Here is a 14,131-nt window from a genome sequence, read left to right as displayed (position 1 = left end):
TGCTCAATGCTGATGGGATTGTTCCTCTTGCTCAGAATAATCACCTGAGAGGGCATAAATTCAAATTGTGGAAAGACAGATATAGGATAGACGTGAGGAAATTTGCCTTTAGCCAGGGGGTGGCTGGTTGGTGGAATAGACTTCCATCCCTTGTCGTGGAAGTTGATAGCCTAAATAAGTTTACGGCTCAGCTGGACAGGTATTTCGAATGAACAGAGGGGTGAAGTGGTTATTTTTTATTTATTTTTTATTTTTTGGCTGAAGCTGCATAATCTTGCTTTCTTGCATCAAATGCCTCTGCTAATGCTAATGTTGGAGGGCAGATATCATCTTTAAGGGCACAAAAGGTGATATTGTTGTACATGTTGACACTAATGACCTTAAGAGTAAAATATCTGCAGACTTAATAAACAAGTACAGGTCAATTTTGAAAAAAATTCGCAAGTTAGTGTTAAATTTGAAAGTGTCTGCAATTCTACCCAGACACAATCGGAGGGAGTATACAATAAGAGCCTTGTCAATGAATTCGGCCCTGGAGAGAATGTGCAATGCTCTGGGGGTAGAATTTTTTTCAGTGTGGTTTGTGCTTCTTAACAGGACAGACTGCTTCTACAGGGATGGAATGCACATAAATAGAAAGGATGCAAGAATATTTGCTGATGTGATCGAAGCAGTGTTAAGTGGGTCGGAAATCTGCTAGCTTAGGGGGGAATCACAGACTAAAAGTTTAACAGTAGCCGGAGGCAAAGGTCAAACTGATTCTTGCACTGCTTCTATTGCAGTGAGCAGCAGCTTAGAGAGCAAGTTGCTGGGATTTCAAGAGCTGCTAGGAGTCATCATGGAACAAGTAAATACATGGGCTGTATTAGGGTAAGAGTAAGAACAGGTGGATGTATACTTGTGTGTCACCAGTCTTAGAAGTTTGGTAACTAAATTTCATGAATTTGAGGTGTTGGTCAAAACATCAAAGGCAGATATTCTTGGGATATCAGGGATGTGGTGTCACACAGATATCAGGAATGCAGAATTTGAATTTGGGGAGTACAATGTGTATAGAAAGGATAGACAACATAAAGAAGGAGGAGGAATGCTATTAGTTAAGAAACACATAAAATATAAGGAAGTGCAGCCAACTGATATGGGTGGACAGTACAATTTTAAGTCAGTTTTGGTGTGACACAAACACTGGGAAAGGGAAAATGAGAGTAGGAGTGTGCTATAGGCCTAATGACTTCGGTGAGTACAACAAACAATTATGCAGAGAAATAGAGTTAGTCAGTAAATCCCCATGTCTCGTAATGACAGATTTTAACTTTCCAGATATTGAATATAACTTGTGGATTGGTCACTCGCACGTTCGAAAGATTTTTGTGGATTTATTGGATGACTGTTTTCTACATCAACATGTTCAAGGGACAACCAGGAGTAATACTCTTGATATGATTATCAGCAGTGATTATTCACGCATTAAGAATTTGCATATAAAGGAACCAATAGGTGACAGTGATCCGAGTACTGATGTGGAATTTACTCAAAGATGTAACTACCATCAATGGTAAAGGGAAGGGTTTTTGTTTTCGTTAAGGTGACCACAGTGTTCTCAAGACAGTTTTTAAATTCTATACATTGGGATCAAGTGATGACCTTAAAAACAGCAAAATCTAAATGGGAAGCCAACAAGGAAATAATGCCACTGAGATATACTGTTCAAGATTCAGTCATAAATGGGACTAGGGGCAGAGAAGAAAAATGAGTGGGGTACGTATAAATTATCAGGTGATATAGAAGCCTATGGCACCTCCGTAGCCAGGTGGGCAGGAGCAGCAGTGCATAGCATGCGCTTCTTGATTAGACTGGAGTTCGAGCCCATGACCACTAAATACGGAGGATGTGGAAAGGTCAGGGAATGACCACCGCATATCGCCGGAGAAATATGGCCTTAGTTGCTAATGCTCCTAAAAACCAAATAACAAACAAACAACAGAAATTTATGGCAGATATAAGCTAGTCTGTAATCAAGTCACAAAGGAGGTTAGGCAAGCGAAGCCTGATTAATCGAAATTCTCGGTAAAGGATGCAGAGAAAATCAACAAAGACTTCCTTACTTATGTAAACTCTAGAAGGAAAGGGATGAATCAGATTGGTCCACATAATGTTGGTGGTTTGACTGCTGATTGCATCTACATTCATACATAAGGAAATCTGGAAGGGGAGGACAGAAGTTTACTAAACTCTAACAGGAAGCTAAATGATTTTGTAATAACAAGAGCAAAGTGGAGGAGAAATTGAAGTTAAAAATAAAAAAGGCACCCGAGGCAGGCAGATAGAATCTATCCAGTTATATTGAAGGAGGCAGTGAGGGATAGCAAACCCTTAGCTATAATTACGAGGACATTCTTAATTTCAGGAGAGGTCCTCATGGATTGGAGAGGTGCAAATGTCTCCCCAATTCACAAAGCGGGTTCAAAGGGTGACACAAATGATTATAGATCTATTAGTTTAACTTCTGTTTCAGGAAAAATAATGGAGTCACTGATTAAAGAAGTGATGCAGGATCACCCACACAAGCATGCGGTAATAGTTGAGACACAGCATGGGTTTGATAAGGGGAAGTCAAACCCATGCTGTTTGACTGGGTTTGACTTCCAGTCTGGGTTTAATGTTTGATATATTTATTTTCTGATCCAAACTGATCGCTTTCCTTTTCTTGGTAGATTTACTAGTAACGTTGTCACTTATTCTCTTAGTGGGCACCAGTCAAAATGAAATTTTTTGAAAAGAACTTTACAGGTTTAAAAGGAAAACTCAGTATTATCACCCCACAAGCTTATATTTTACTAAAGCACATTTCTGGAGGTCACTACCATAAAAACAATTTGCACTTTCTGGTTTATTGGGCTTTTCTATTAGCACAATCCATTATAAACAGGTAGTAAACTAATCTCATTGCATTTGTGATAATGCTGATAACTGGAATTCTGTGGGTTTTTACGTTATTATTTTATGTTATTACGTTATTCAGTGAAATGTGTTCCCCTTCACTGAAATCTTCAAATGACATAAATTTTAAGAATCTTCTCTTCTTTTCTGTTTTTTCCCTTATTACTCCGTATATCACTTGTGCAATTTGTGTGTACCGTGATCATTATTGATTGTTTATTATTATTATTTTTTTTGTTTTAAATTTTACAATCCTTAAAAAAAAAATAAGTGAAAAAAAATTTACCAATCCCGGTAAATTGAGAGTCTGCTGTACTTGGATTTCAGGAAAGCTCGGGGACTTACCGTATCGAAAAATGTTCAGCAACCGACAAAAAATGTGGCGATAGATAAAAAACTTACCACGCACTACTCGCGTGTCCAATACGATGCCTCCCTTTATTTTTTACGACGTTGAGTATGGTTTGGTCACCAACATTATAATGGTTCATTTAAGATTTAACAGATGCACTGTTTTAAAACTTTTGAATAATTTCAAGTTTTTGTTTAACTGAAAGCACAACTCTTTTGCATTTACCCATCATTTTTGTGATTTCTAAAAAAAAAAAAAATATTTCCTATAAAAAAAATTCCAACATCCTTGACATAAATAGCGAAACAAAATTTGTCTTTCTGAGTGGTGCTGTTACTCTCTCTCTCTCTCTGTTATTTTGGTTTTTAGGAGCATTACCAACTAAGGCCATATTGCTCCGGGATATGCAGTGGTCATTCCCTGACCTTTCTGCATCTGGCGGTGATGGGCTCGAACCCCAGTCTCATCAAGAAGCGTGTGCTACGCACTGCTGCTCCTTCCCACCTGGCTACGGAGGCGCCTCTGAGCGGTGCAACGTAATGCAACAATTGACGTAACGCACTAAAACAAACTAAACATTGTTCTTTTTTTTTTTTTTTTTTTTTTCAGTGGCAGGTTTCAGACAGCGGGGGATGCACGATAATAGGTGCAGTAATCTCCCACTGATGACTTATAATGCTGCTTCTTATCGCTTATTTACAAATTTTACTTGTTTTTTTATTATTTTTTTTTTTATTTGGAGTCTTGAATCGTCCCAGTTAATCTGCTTCCTGGTTAAACCAATCCTGGTAAATTGAGAGTCTGCTGCTGTACTTGGATTTCAGGAAAGCTTTTGATACTGTTGCACATGGAAGACTACTGTACAAATTGGGGCAGTATAGCATTAAGGACAAGTTGCTACAATGGATAAAAGGATGGTTGAGTGGGAAAACACAGAGTGGTAATAAATGGACACTGCGCTACGTGGACTAATGTTATTAGTGGAGTCCACCATTGCTGTTTTGCATATTTATCAATGATATCGATGAAGGTATATCAGGCTTAATGTCCAAGTTTGCAGATGATACAAAGGTTGGCAGGGTTGTTAATGACAGTATGCTACTGAAACAGGATCTAGAAAAGTTAAGCAATGGGCTAAGAAGTTAAGCAGTTAGGCCTGGAGAGTGATCACCTTTCTTGGAATACCCAGTGTAGCTGAATTTAGGCCTGATGTAGCCGAGTGATCAGGAGCATGAGTACAGTACACACGCTCTTTGAGTGGACTGGGGCTCAAGCCCGTGACTGCTAAATACAATTAACATTTATATTGATTGATTTATATTGTAAACTCCACTGAACTGGTGGTCATGCCAGAGCATAAACAAGAATATATGTAAGATTTTCAGATTCAGTGTCATTCTCCTAGTCCAATCTCCCGATTTAGAGAGAGATTCAGCCAGGAATATGACACCGAACGAACCTCCTAATTCACAACTATAGCCTAGAACCAGCACAGTTCTTACCTACTGTGCCCCCTCAGGATGTTCCTTATTCACTGGAATAGCTTCGCAACACTATCATCTAGTTATTTTGTATAAAGGCGGATACAGTTTTCATGGTTACTGTTTTATCTTGGTTACAGTTTAAGTTTCTGATTGCAGAAATTGAGCTTGTATTACATATGAGTTTAATAAAACCTATTTTGTTAATAATTTCATGTGGTATAATTAGTGCCATTTATTATTATTATATATAGTATATAATTGACCATAACATTGTCAAAATCCAAAATGTAAACTATGCATCTTGATTTCTTTGATATTAAAGAAATTATTATAGCTGAATTTGTCAGTTTCTGGTCAAAAAACATATCGCCATGCGTGAACAATGCACCCTACTTTCCAGATCTACTCTATTGTAACTTTTTTCTCTACACTAAACTGAAAAGTGTACTTAACAAAACCCATTTTTGATCCACTGAAGACATTCAGAAAAAACAATCAAAATGTTAAAAGAGTTTACAGAAGATGACTTCCATGAATGTGTGGAGAGAACTGTTGTATCTCTGAATTCCAAAAGTTTCCTGTATCCAAAGGAAACAAGCCGTAACGTATGAAATATTTCATTTTTACTGCACTGCACAAGGTATGCATGGTAGTCTCTAAACACTGAATGTTTACATAATACACTTAATTCTAATATAATTTACACACACGCGCGTGCGCGCGTTTCAAAGTTGCATGGAACAAAAATGCAGGAACCTTTTTTCTTATTTTTCTCTACAGCTAAAAATAAGAGAACCTTTGTAACAAACTTTGTAAACAAACTATTTAAAAACAGAAAAACATTTTTGATTAAATTCCTATCAAAAATGGGATTTAAACAACACATAACATATATATATAGCTACGTGAATCATGCCAATTACTCCAATTACTGAGTTGAGTAACCACTGTGGTGGAAAACATACTAGCAGTTCTGATGTGTCTGTTTCATGTTCCACAGCTGAAACTTCAGAAGTTTCAGCTATGAAACCTAAAACTCAAGAAACAACGATCACCACCTCAATGTTTACAGAATGACATTTGTCAAACAATAGGACTAGCCATTATCCTGGGCTAACATTAGCATTAGTAGAGGCATATGATACAAGAAAGCAAGCTTAAAGATTATCAGCGGAAAAAAAAAAAAAAACCCCTTTCCACTTCACCCCTCCGTTTGTTCGAAATACCTGTCCAGCTGAGCCTTAATTTATTTAGGCCATCAACCTCCACAACAAGGGATGGAAGTCTGTTCCACCAACCAACTACCCGCTGGCTAAAGGCAAATTTCCGCACATCTATCCTACACCCGTCTTTCCTCAATTTGAATTTATGCCCTCTCAGGTGATTATTCTGAGCAAGAAGAAGAATCTCATCAGCATTGAGCATGCTCAAACCATTCAAGGCTTTATACACCTCTATCAGATCACCTCGCCGTTGCCTAGTCTCCAGACACTGTAATTTGCAAAACTTGAGCCTTTCTTCGTAAGAGCAACCCTTTGTTCCATTCACTAACCTTGTTGCCCTTCTCTGTACTCGTTCCAGCAGCTCCAAATGAGGCCTACAGACCTGTATACAGTACTCAAGGTGTGGCCTGACCATTGCCTTATACAAGGGAATAATCACCTCCTTATCCCTGCTAGAAAAATTCCTGTATATCATTGACATGACACCATGAGCTACTCTTGCAAACCTTCTACACCATTCAGAAAACTTCACATCTAACTGCACAATTATCCCCAGACCTTTTTCTTTCTTTTATGAGCTGAGTGAACCACACAGCTCATACATTACACTGCGGTTACTGCTACCCATATGCAGTACTTTACATTTGTCAATGTTAAACTTCGGGTTCCACTTCTCCGCCCATCCGCTCAACTTTTCTAGATCCTGTTGCAGTAGCGTACTGTCATTAACAACCCTGGCAATCTATCTTTGTATTGTCTGCAAAAAATTAGACATTAACACTGATAAACCTTAATCAGTATCATTAATATATACAGAAAACAACAATGGACCCAAAACTGAACCCCGTGGGGCCTCTGTCTTCTCCCACTCAACTATCCCATTATTCACAGCAGTAACTTACCCTTAATGCATCAATTTGTACAGCAGTCTTTTATGTACAGCAAATCTCATAATTATGGCTATGGATTTGCTTACTTTCTTTGCTGCCAGAGCTTAATGCACCTCTGGCATTCCCTTCCCTTCCCTGAATAACTCCTAGTGAATGAGTAATTTGCATCTACTCCTAGTAGATGCCAAGTACTCATTCAGTTTGCTAGCTACCTGAGCAGGTTATCAACAGTTAAACCATCGATAGATAAAGTGGACCAATCTGATTTATCCCCCTTCCTTCTAGAGTTTACATAAGTAAAGAAGTCTTTAGTGTTTTTCTTTCCATCATTTGAAAAATATTTTTCATAATCTGCCTTTGCCTACTTAACATAGTTTGTGATTTGATTACAGACCAGCTTATATCTACCATAGGCTTTTGTGTCACCTGTTAATTTATAAATATCCCATGCATTTTTCTTCTTTGCCACGTCTTATTAGTTCATGTGACATCCATTTAGTCCTAAACCTTGAACAATATTTCTTAGTTGGTATGAAAAGCCTAGTAGCTTCCAAGATTAATTCTTTGAATGCTTCCCATTTAGAATTTGCTATTGGTAACATCATCAGTTTGTCCCTCTGTATAGAATTTAAAAACTGTCAATATCTGGGAAATTAAAATCCCCCGTTATAAAGGCTCTCTGATTTACTGGTCCACTCTATTTCCCTGTACATTTGAATTTAAAAACTGTCTCAGACCAAAGGCTGAGACAAAGATAAGACAAGGTCTTATCTTTACCCCTGATGATAGTTACCACTCTGAGTAAATCCCACATAGGCACATTGTGATTACTGCCACCTAGTAGTTCCTTTATGTGCCAATTCTTAATGCATGAAGGATCATTGCTGATTATCAGATCAGAGTAAGTGTTTTTAAGTGTATCCCATCCCTGTAGAAGCAGTATCTCCTGTTAACAAGCACAGACCACGCTGAAAAATTTTTTACTCCATTAGCCTTGCATAATCTCTCCAGGACTGAACTGATTGGCAAGCCTCTCGTCATATACTTTCTCCTATCATGTCTGGGCAGAATTGCAGACACTTTCAAATTCAACCCTAACTTATGGCTTTTTTTCAACATTGACCTTTACTTGTTAAGTAATTCTACTGTTCTCCTACTCTTAATATCATTAGTGCCAACATGTACAACACATAATATATCACCTTTTGTGCCCTTAAAAGATGATATCTGCTCTACAACGTCATCAACCTTTGCCCCTGGCAGACATACCCTGGCCCTGTTCCACCTATCCCTGTCCTTTTTCACAATATATTTCCCACTAAATCGGAAAGCCATTGGTACCTGTAAATATCATTGGTCCTTAAAATAAAAGATTGTATGGAAGGTATATCGGATGTCGTTGCCATCATAAGTCAAGGTCCCACTATATTATTGTAAACTTTTTAAATTATTGTACATATTTTTAAGCATTTAATTGTTTACACATTTCTAAAGTTATCAATAAATGTAGATAACATGTTTACAATTTAAAAATTCTGTCCCATCAGAATTAAAAAAAAAGTTATGAACTCATGAGAAATTAGAATGTATTAAAAAAATGCCCAAAGGAAGCATATAGTCACTCGAATTTGTTACAGAAATACATTATATACACAAAAATATATTATTAAAATGATGAAATTTAAAACTCAACTTACTGATAATAAAAGTCTCCATTTAAAGTTGTCAAACTCACGATTACATTTTTCACAGCGATACATGCCTGTATTCATATCTACAACTTTCTTAAAACAATCTTCAGAAGGACAAGCCTACAAAATAATTTACATTAGATAATTAGATAATTGAAAATTGTCAAATTTAATGGAAAGAAATCTTAGTTTTCAATCAGTGTCTAGATTGCTAATGCGTAAAAAGTCTTAACCAAATGTCCAAAACTTGGGTGGTCTGTATAAACTAGACAATGCTAATTATGTTCCATTAACAATTTCTGTACGAGTAGTGTGAAACCAATTCACAAGGAGTAAACTCTTCCCATTAACAAAAGGAAATTTACCTTTGATTTATCCAATGGTACTTTTCTCTTCAAACTTAGAATCACTATTAGTGTTATACATGTAAAAATACTCACCACTATTAAGTTATAAGATGTCAAATATCCTGAATAATTAAAAGGAACCACTCTTATTGAGCTACCAACTAGGCAGACTAGTTGGTACAATAAGAGTACCCCCTGACCCCTAAAAATCGAATAATAATTTAAAAAACTTTCCGTGAAGTCTCACTAAAACTTTTCAAATGTGTTGTTATCAAAGGCAAGGATGATGAAAAAAAAAAAAAAAAAAAAGACATGGGCAAATGTCAATAAAATTGGTAAATTCAAACTTCTGGCTAGAACAACTAAATGACAGACATAATAGGACTAACAGAAACATGGTGCCACCTGGGAAATTGGTGATGATGAGTTTCATTATGGTATATAAAATGTATTTAGATACATTTTATATACCATAGTGGTATATAAAAAAGCATGAACCTACCATTCCCAGACTGCTCAAAAGCAGTCTGACCATGTAAAGAAATTTTACTGAGTCAGAAGTTAGTCTGCCAGCATAGAATCTGTGTAAGTAATCTATAAACCAGAAAATTGTGAAGAGTATGATAAGTTTCTACATGCAGAGACTCATCCTACCATGGAATACGAAAGCAAATGTGAGTGTGAATGAAGCATTACTTATTATCGGTAAGGGTATCCAATCCACAAGTTTTTGCAGCTCTAGCTGGCGAATGCTAAGTTTGTAATTATATTTAGCAGTTTTATTGATTTAATTGTTATATTAAATTATTTTCCATAAGAAGCTTAAAGACCTAGCCAAGTTCCTTGGTTTATTTTTAATTTAGATAGTGAAACTTTGAAAGTTAATTAATACTTAGTGTCCGTAGATTTACCGTTCGTAACTTGCCTCACTTGGATTTCCGAGGGCTTATGTCACACAAAACTGACTCTACACCGGACAGTGCAGTGTTGAGTCAGTTTGGTGGAACGTAAGCCTTGGGAAATCAAAATTGAGAGTATGAATATGTTATAGGCCTAATGACTGTGATGAGAATAATAATAAACAAATGTACAGGGAAATAGAGTGGGCCAGTAAATCAGAGTCTTATAACGGGGGGATTTTAATTTCCCAGATATTGACTGGAATTTGTGTGTTGGTCACTCACACACAAATTTTTGTGGATTTATTGGATGATTGTTTTCTACAGCAGCATGTTTAGAAGGCAACTAGAGTGAGTAATATACTTAACCTGATTATCAGTAGTGATTCTTCATGCATTAAGAATCTGCAGATAAAGGAACCACGATGTGGCAGTGATCACAGTGTGCTGAAGTGGGATTTATTCAAAGAAGTAACAACCATCACGAGTAAAAAGAAGGGTTTTTGCTTTCATAAAGGCAACTAAGGAGGTCTGAGACAGTATTTAAATTCTATACAGTGGGACCAACTGATGATGTTACCAATGGCAAATTCAAAATGGGAAGCATTCAAAGAATTTATCTTGGAAGCTACTATGCTTTTCATACCAACTAAGAAATATTGTTCAGAGTTCAGGCCTAAATGGATGTCAGATGAACTAATAAGACATATAACAGAGAAGAAAAATGCATGAGATACATATAAATTAAAGGGTGAAATAGAAGCCGATGATAGATATAAGCTGGTCTGTAATAAAGTCACAAAGGAAGTTAGGCAGGTAAAAACAGATTACGAAAAATCTTTGGCAAAGGATGCAAAGAGTTCTTTACCCATGTAAACTCTAGAACGAAAGGGATGAATAGTCCACTGGATATCGATGGTTCAACTGTTGATGATCCTGCTCAGGTAGCTAAAAAACTAAATGAGTATTTTGCATCTACATTCACACATGAGGAGTTATTCAGGGAGGGGAATGCCAGAGGTGAATTAAACTCTGGCAGTGAGCTAGATGACTTTATAATAACTGAGAGCAAAGCAGAGGGGAAACTGAAGATAAACATAAGAAAGGCATCTGGAGTGGATGGGATCTATCCAGTTATATTAAAGGCGGTGGCAAAGAAAGTAAGCAAACCCTTAGCCATAATTATGAGAGCTTCCTTGGACTCAGGGGAGGTACCTATGGACTGGAGATGTGCAAATGTGACCACAATTCACAAAGAAGGATTAAAGGGCAACACAAGTAATTATAGATGTGTTAGTTTAACTTCTGTTCCAGGGAAATTAATGGAGGCACTGGTTAAAGAAGCACTGCAGGATCATCTAGACAAGGCTTTAGTTATAGCTCGAACACAGCATGGTTTTGTTAATAGGACATCTTGTCTGACCAATCTGATTGGATACTATGATGTGGTCACAAAGGAACTGGATGCAGGGAATATCTCTGATATCGTATATTTGGATCTAAGAAAGGCTTTTGATACTGTTGCACATGGAAGACTGCTGCACAAATTGGAACAGTGTGGCATTAGAGGCAAATTGCTGCTATGGATAAAGGGATGGTTGAGTGGGAGAAGACAGAGAGTGGTAATCAATGGACACTGCTCTTCTTGGACTGTTATTAGTGGAGTCCCTCAGGGTTGTGTTGGGTCCACTGTTGTTTTCTGTATTTATAAATGATATCGATGATGATATATCAGGCTTAATGTCCAAGTTTGCAGACAATACAAAGGTTGGCAGGGTTGTTAATGACAGTACGCTGCTGCAACAGGATCTAGAAAAGTTGAGTAGATGGGCTGAGAGGTGGCAAATGAAGTTTAACATTAACAAAAGTAAAGTACTACATATGGGAAACAGTAACCCCAGAGCAACATATCAACTCTGTAGTACTACACAGGCAGTGGTAGAGAATGAAAAGGACCTGGGGGTAATGGTGTAGGCAGATATGAAGTTTTCTGAGCAGTGCAGACAGGCTGCAAGAGTAGCTAATGGTGTATTGTCAATGATATACAGGAATTTTTCTAGCAGGGATAAGGAGGTGATTATTCCCTTGTATAAGGCAATGGTCGGGCCACATTTTGAGTACTATATACAGGTCTGGAAGCCTCATTTTAGGAAGGATGTAGATCTGCTGGAGCGAGTGTAGAGAAGGGCAACAAGATTAGTGAATGGAACAAAGGGGATGCTCTTATGAAGAAAGGCTTAAGTTTTGCAAATTACAGTGTCTTAAGACTAGTCACCTGCAAGGTGATCTGATTAAGTTGTATAAAGCCTTGAATAGCTTGAGCATGCTCAATACTGATGGGATTCTTCCTCTTGCTCAGAATAATTGCCTCAGAGGGCATCAATTCAAACTGAGGAAAGCCAGTTGTAGGAGAGATGTACGGAAGTTTGCCTTTAGCCAACATTTGGTTGGTTGCTGGAAAAAACATCTATCTCTTGTTGTAGGAGTTGATAGCTTAACTAGATTTAAGGCAGAACTAGAGAAACATTTGGAGCGAGTGGTTGGGTCAAATTAGATTTTTTTTTTTTTTTTTTTAGCTGATGCTATATAAGCTTGCTTTCTTGCATCATGTGCAGTTATGCTAATGTTTTATTATGGGGGACTTTATTATGGGGCACTAATGCTAATGTTTTATTATGGGGGACTTCAATCTGCCCCTAATTGACTGAAATAAGTGGGGAGGGCCTCACCGTGGAGAACAAATTTTTAAAATAAAATAGAAGTTCATTATTTGTACCGGTATGTTAGAGAACATATTTAAGTAATGAAAATTCTTGATCTCATCATTACTCATGAATCAGATGATCACAGGACTTAAAGTACAGGAACCATCAACACTCTTGTGTAGAGGGTGTAGGAGAGTCAGGTAACCAAGCTGATGTTGCTAATGAATTGAATTGGAATTTCACCTTGGTCTTTATGTTAGTTGGAAGGTGAAGGAAGATGTTATAGTAATTAAATGTAGAGGTGCAGGTTTTAATTTCAGAAAAGAGATGATAGTTTAAGAGAATATAGCATCTATTAATTGGGTGGATTGCAGAGAGAAGGCAAATACATTAAAATCATGGAATACCTTTAAAGCAATAATCACAGAAGCCATGAACACATATATACCATTAAGAAAAGATAGCACAAGCAGGATGCTGAGACGGATGAATATGGAGGGAGATGACCATTTTAACAGAGCAGAAAGAGATACTAAAATCTATAACAGCTACAAGTTGAACTATATGTACCATGGATAATGTTAGAGAGGCCAAGGCTGAGTATGAAAAGTGCTAGTTAAGAAAGCAGAGAATGAGGATAATGAGGAGAAAGAGAATAAGGTATTTTCCACATATGTGACCACAAAGAAGAAGATGAAGAAGAAAACTAATCAGATTGGACTCTTGTGTAGAGGGTGTAGGAGAGTCAGGTAACCAAGCTGATGTTGCTAATGAATTGAATAGGAATTTCACCTTGGTCTTTACTAACAAAAGACCTTTCATGCTGAGGAGAGGCTATGCAAGTCAGGCTAAGCCATATGAAACTATAGATTTTGAAATTACAGATTGTTTATTAGGAAAAACTTAAGCCCAAAGGCAAGTAAGGCTCCTGGAGTTGATGTCATATACCCAGTAATTTTGATGGAGGCAGCTTGTTGTTTCTGCTGTTTGAGTGGAGTGTTTTTGGCACAATGGCAACATTGGGCATATTGCACCTAACTGTAATGTAACTCGTACCGAAATTTCATGGTTATGAGGTATTTGTGCAGCTGAAGTGGTCTGCTACTTTCAGGAAGGCAAAAGGTCCGTCAATATTGATGGTTCAACAGTTGAGGATATTGATGGTTCAACAGTTGAGGATCCTGCTCAGGTGGCTAACAATCTAAACAAGTATTTTGCATTTACATTCACGCATGAGGAGTTATTCAAGCAGGAGAATGATGTAGGTAAAGTAAACATTGGCAGTGAGCTGGATGATTTTGTAATAACTGAGAGGAAAGTGGAGGAGAGATTGTTGAGGATAAACAAAAAAGGCACCCGGGGTGGATGGGATCTATCCAGTTATATTAAAGGAGGCAGCAAAGGAAGTAAGCAAACCCCTAGCCATAATTATGAGAGCTTCTTTGGACTCAGGGGAGGTACCCATAGACTGGAGATGTGCAAATGTAACCCCAATTCACAAAGGAGGATCAAAGGTTGACACAAGTAATTATAGACCTGTTAGTTTAACATCTGTTCCAGGTAAATTAATGGAGGCACTGGTTAAAGAAGCACTGCAGGA

General features: G+C 37.4%; 1 protein-coding gene across 1 annotated transcript in view; it reads right to left on the bottom strand.

Annotated features, from left to right (window-relative positions):
* Window positions 1-14,131, bottom strand: part of RPA1 (replication protein A 70) — a 358,941-nt gene that overhangs the window by 39,178 nt on the left and 305,632 nt on the right. Inside the window, exon 14 of the mRNA XM_090373886.1 lies at window positions 8,587-8,700. Coding sequence (XP_090230012.1) covers window positions 8,587-8,700 — 114 coding nt within the window. The remainder of the gene's footprint in view (window positions 1-8,586; window positions 8,701-14,131) is intronic.

Source organism: Mastigoproctus giganteus, chromosome 5 (genome assembly GCF_048544385.1).
Source record: "Mastigoproctus giganteus isolate SK-2022 chromosome 5, ASM4854438v1, whole genome shotgun sequence".
Lineage (NCBI taxonomy): Eukaryota > Metazoa > Arthropoda > Arachnida > Uropygi > Thelyphonidae > Mastigoproctus > Mastigoproctus giganteus.
This window is presented reverse-complemented; position numbering and strand designations above follow the sequence as displayed.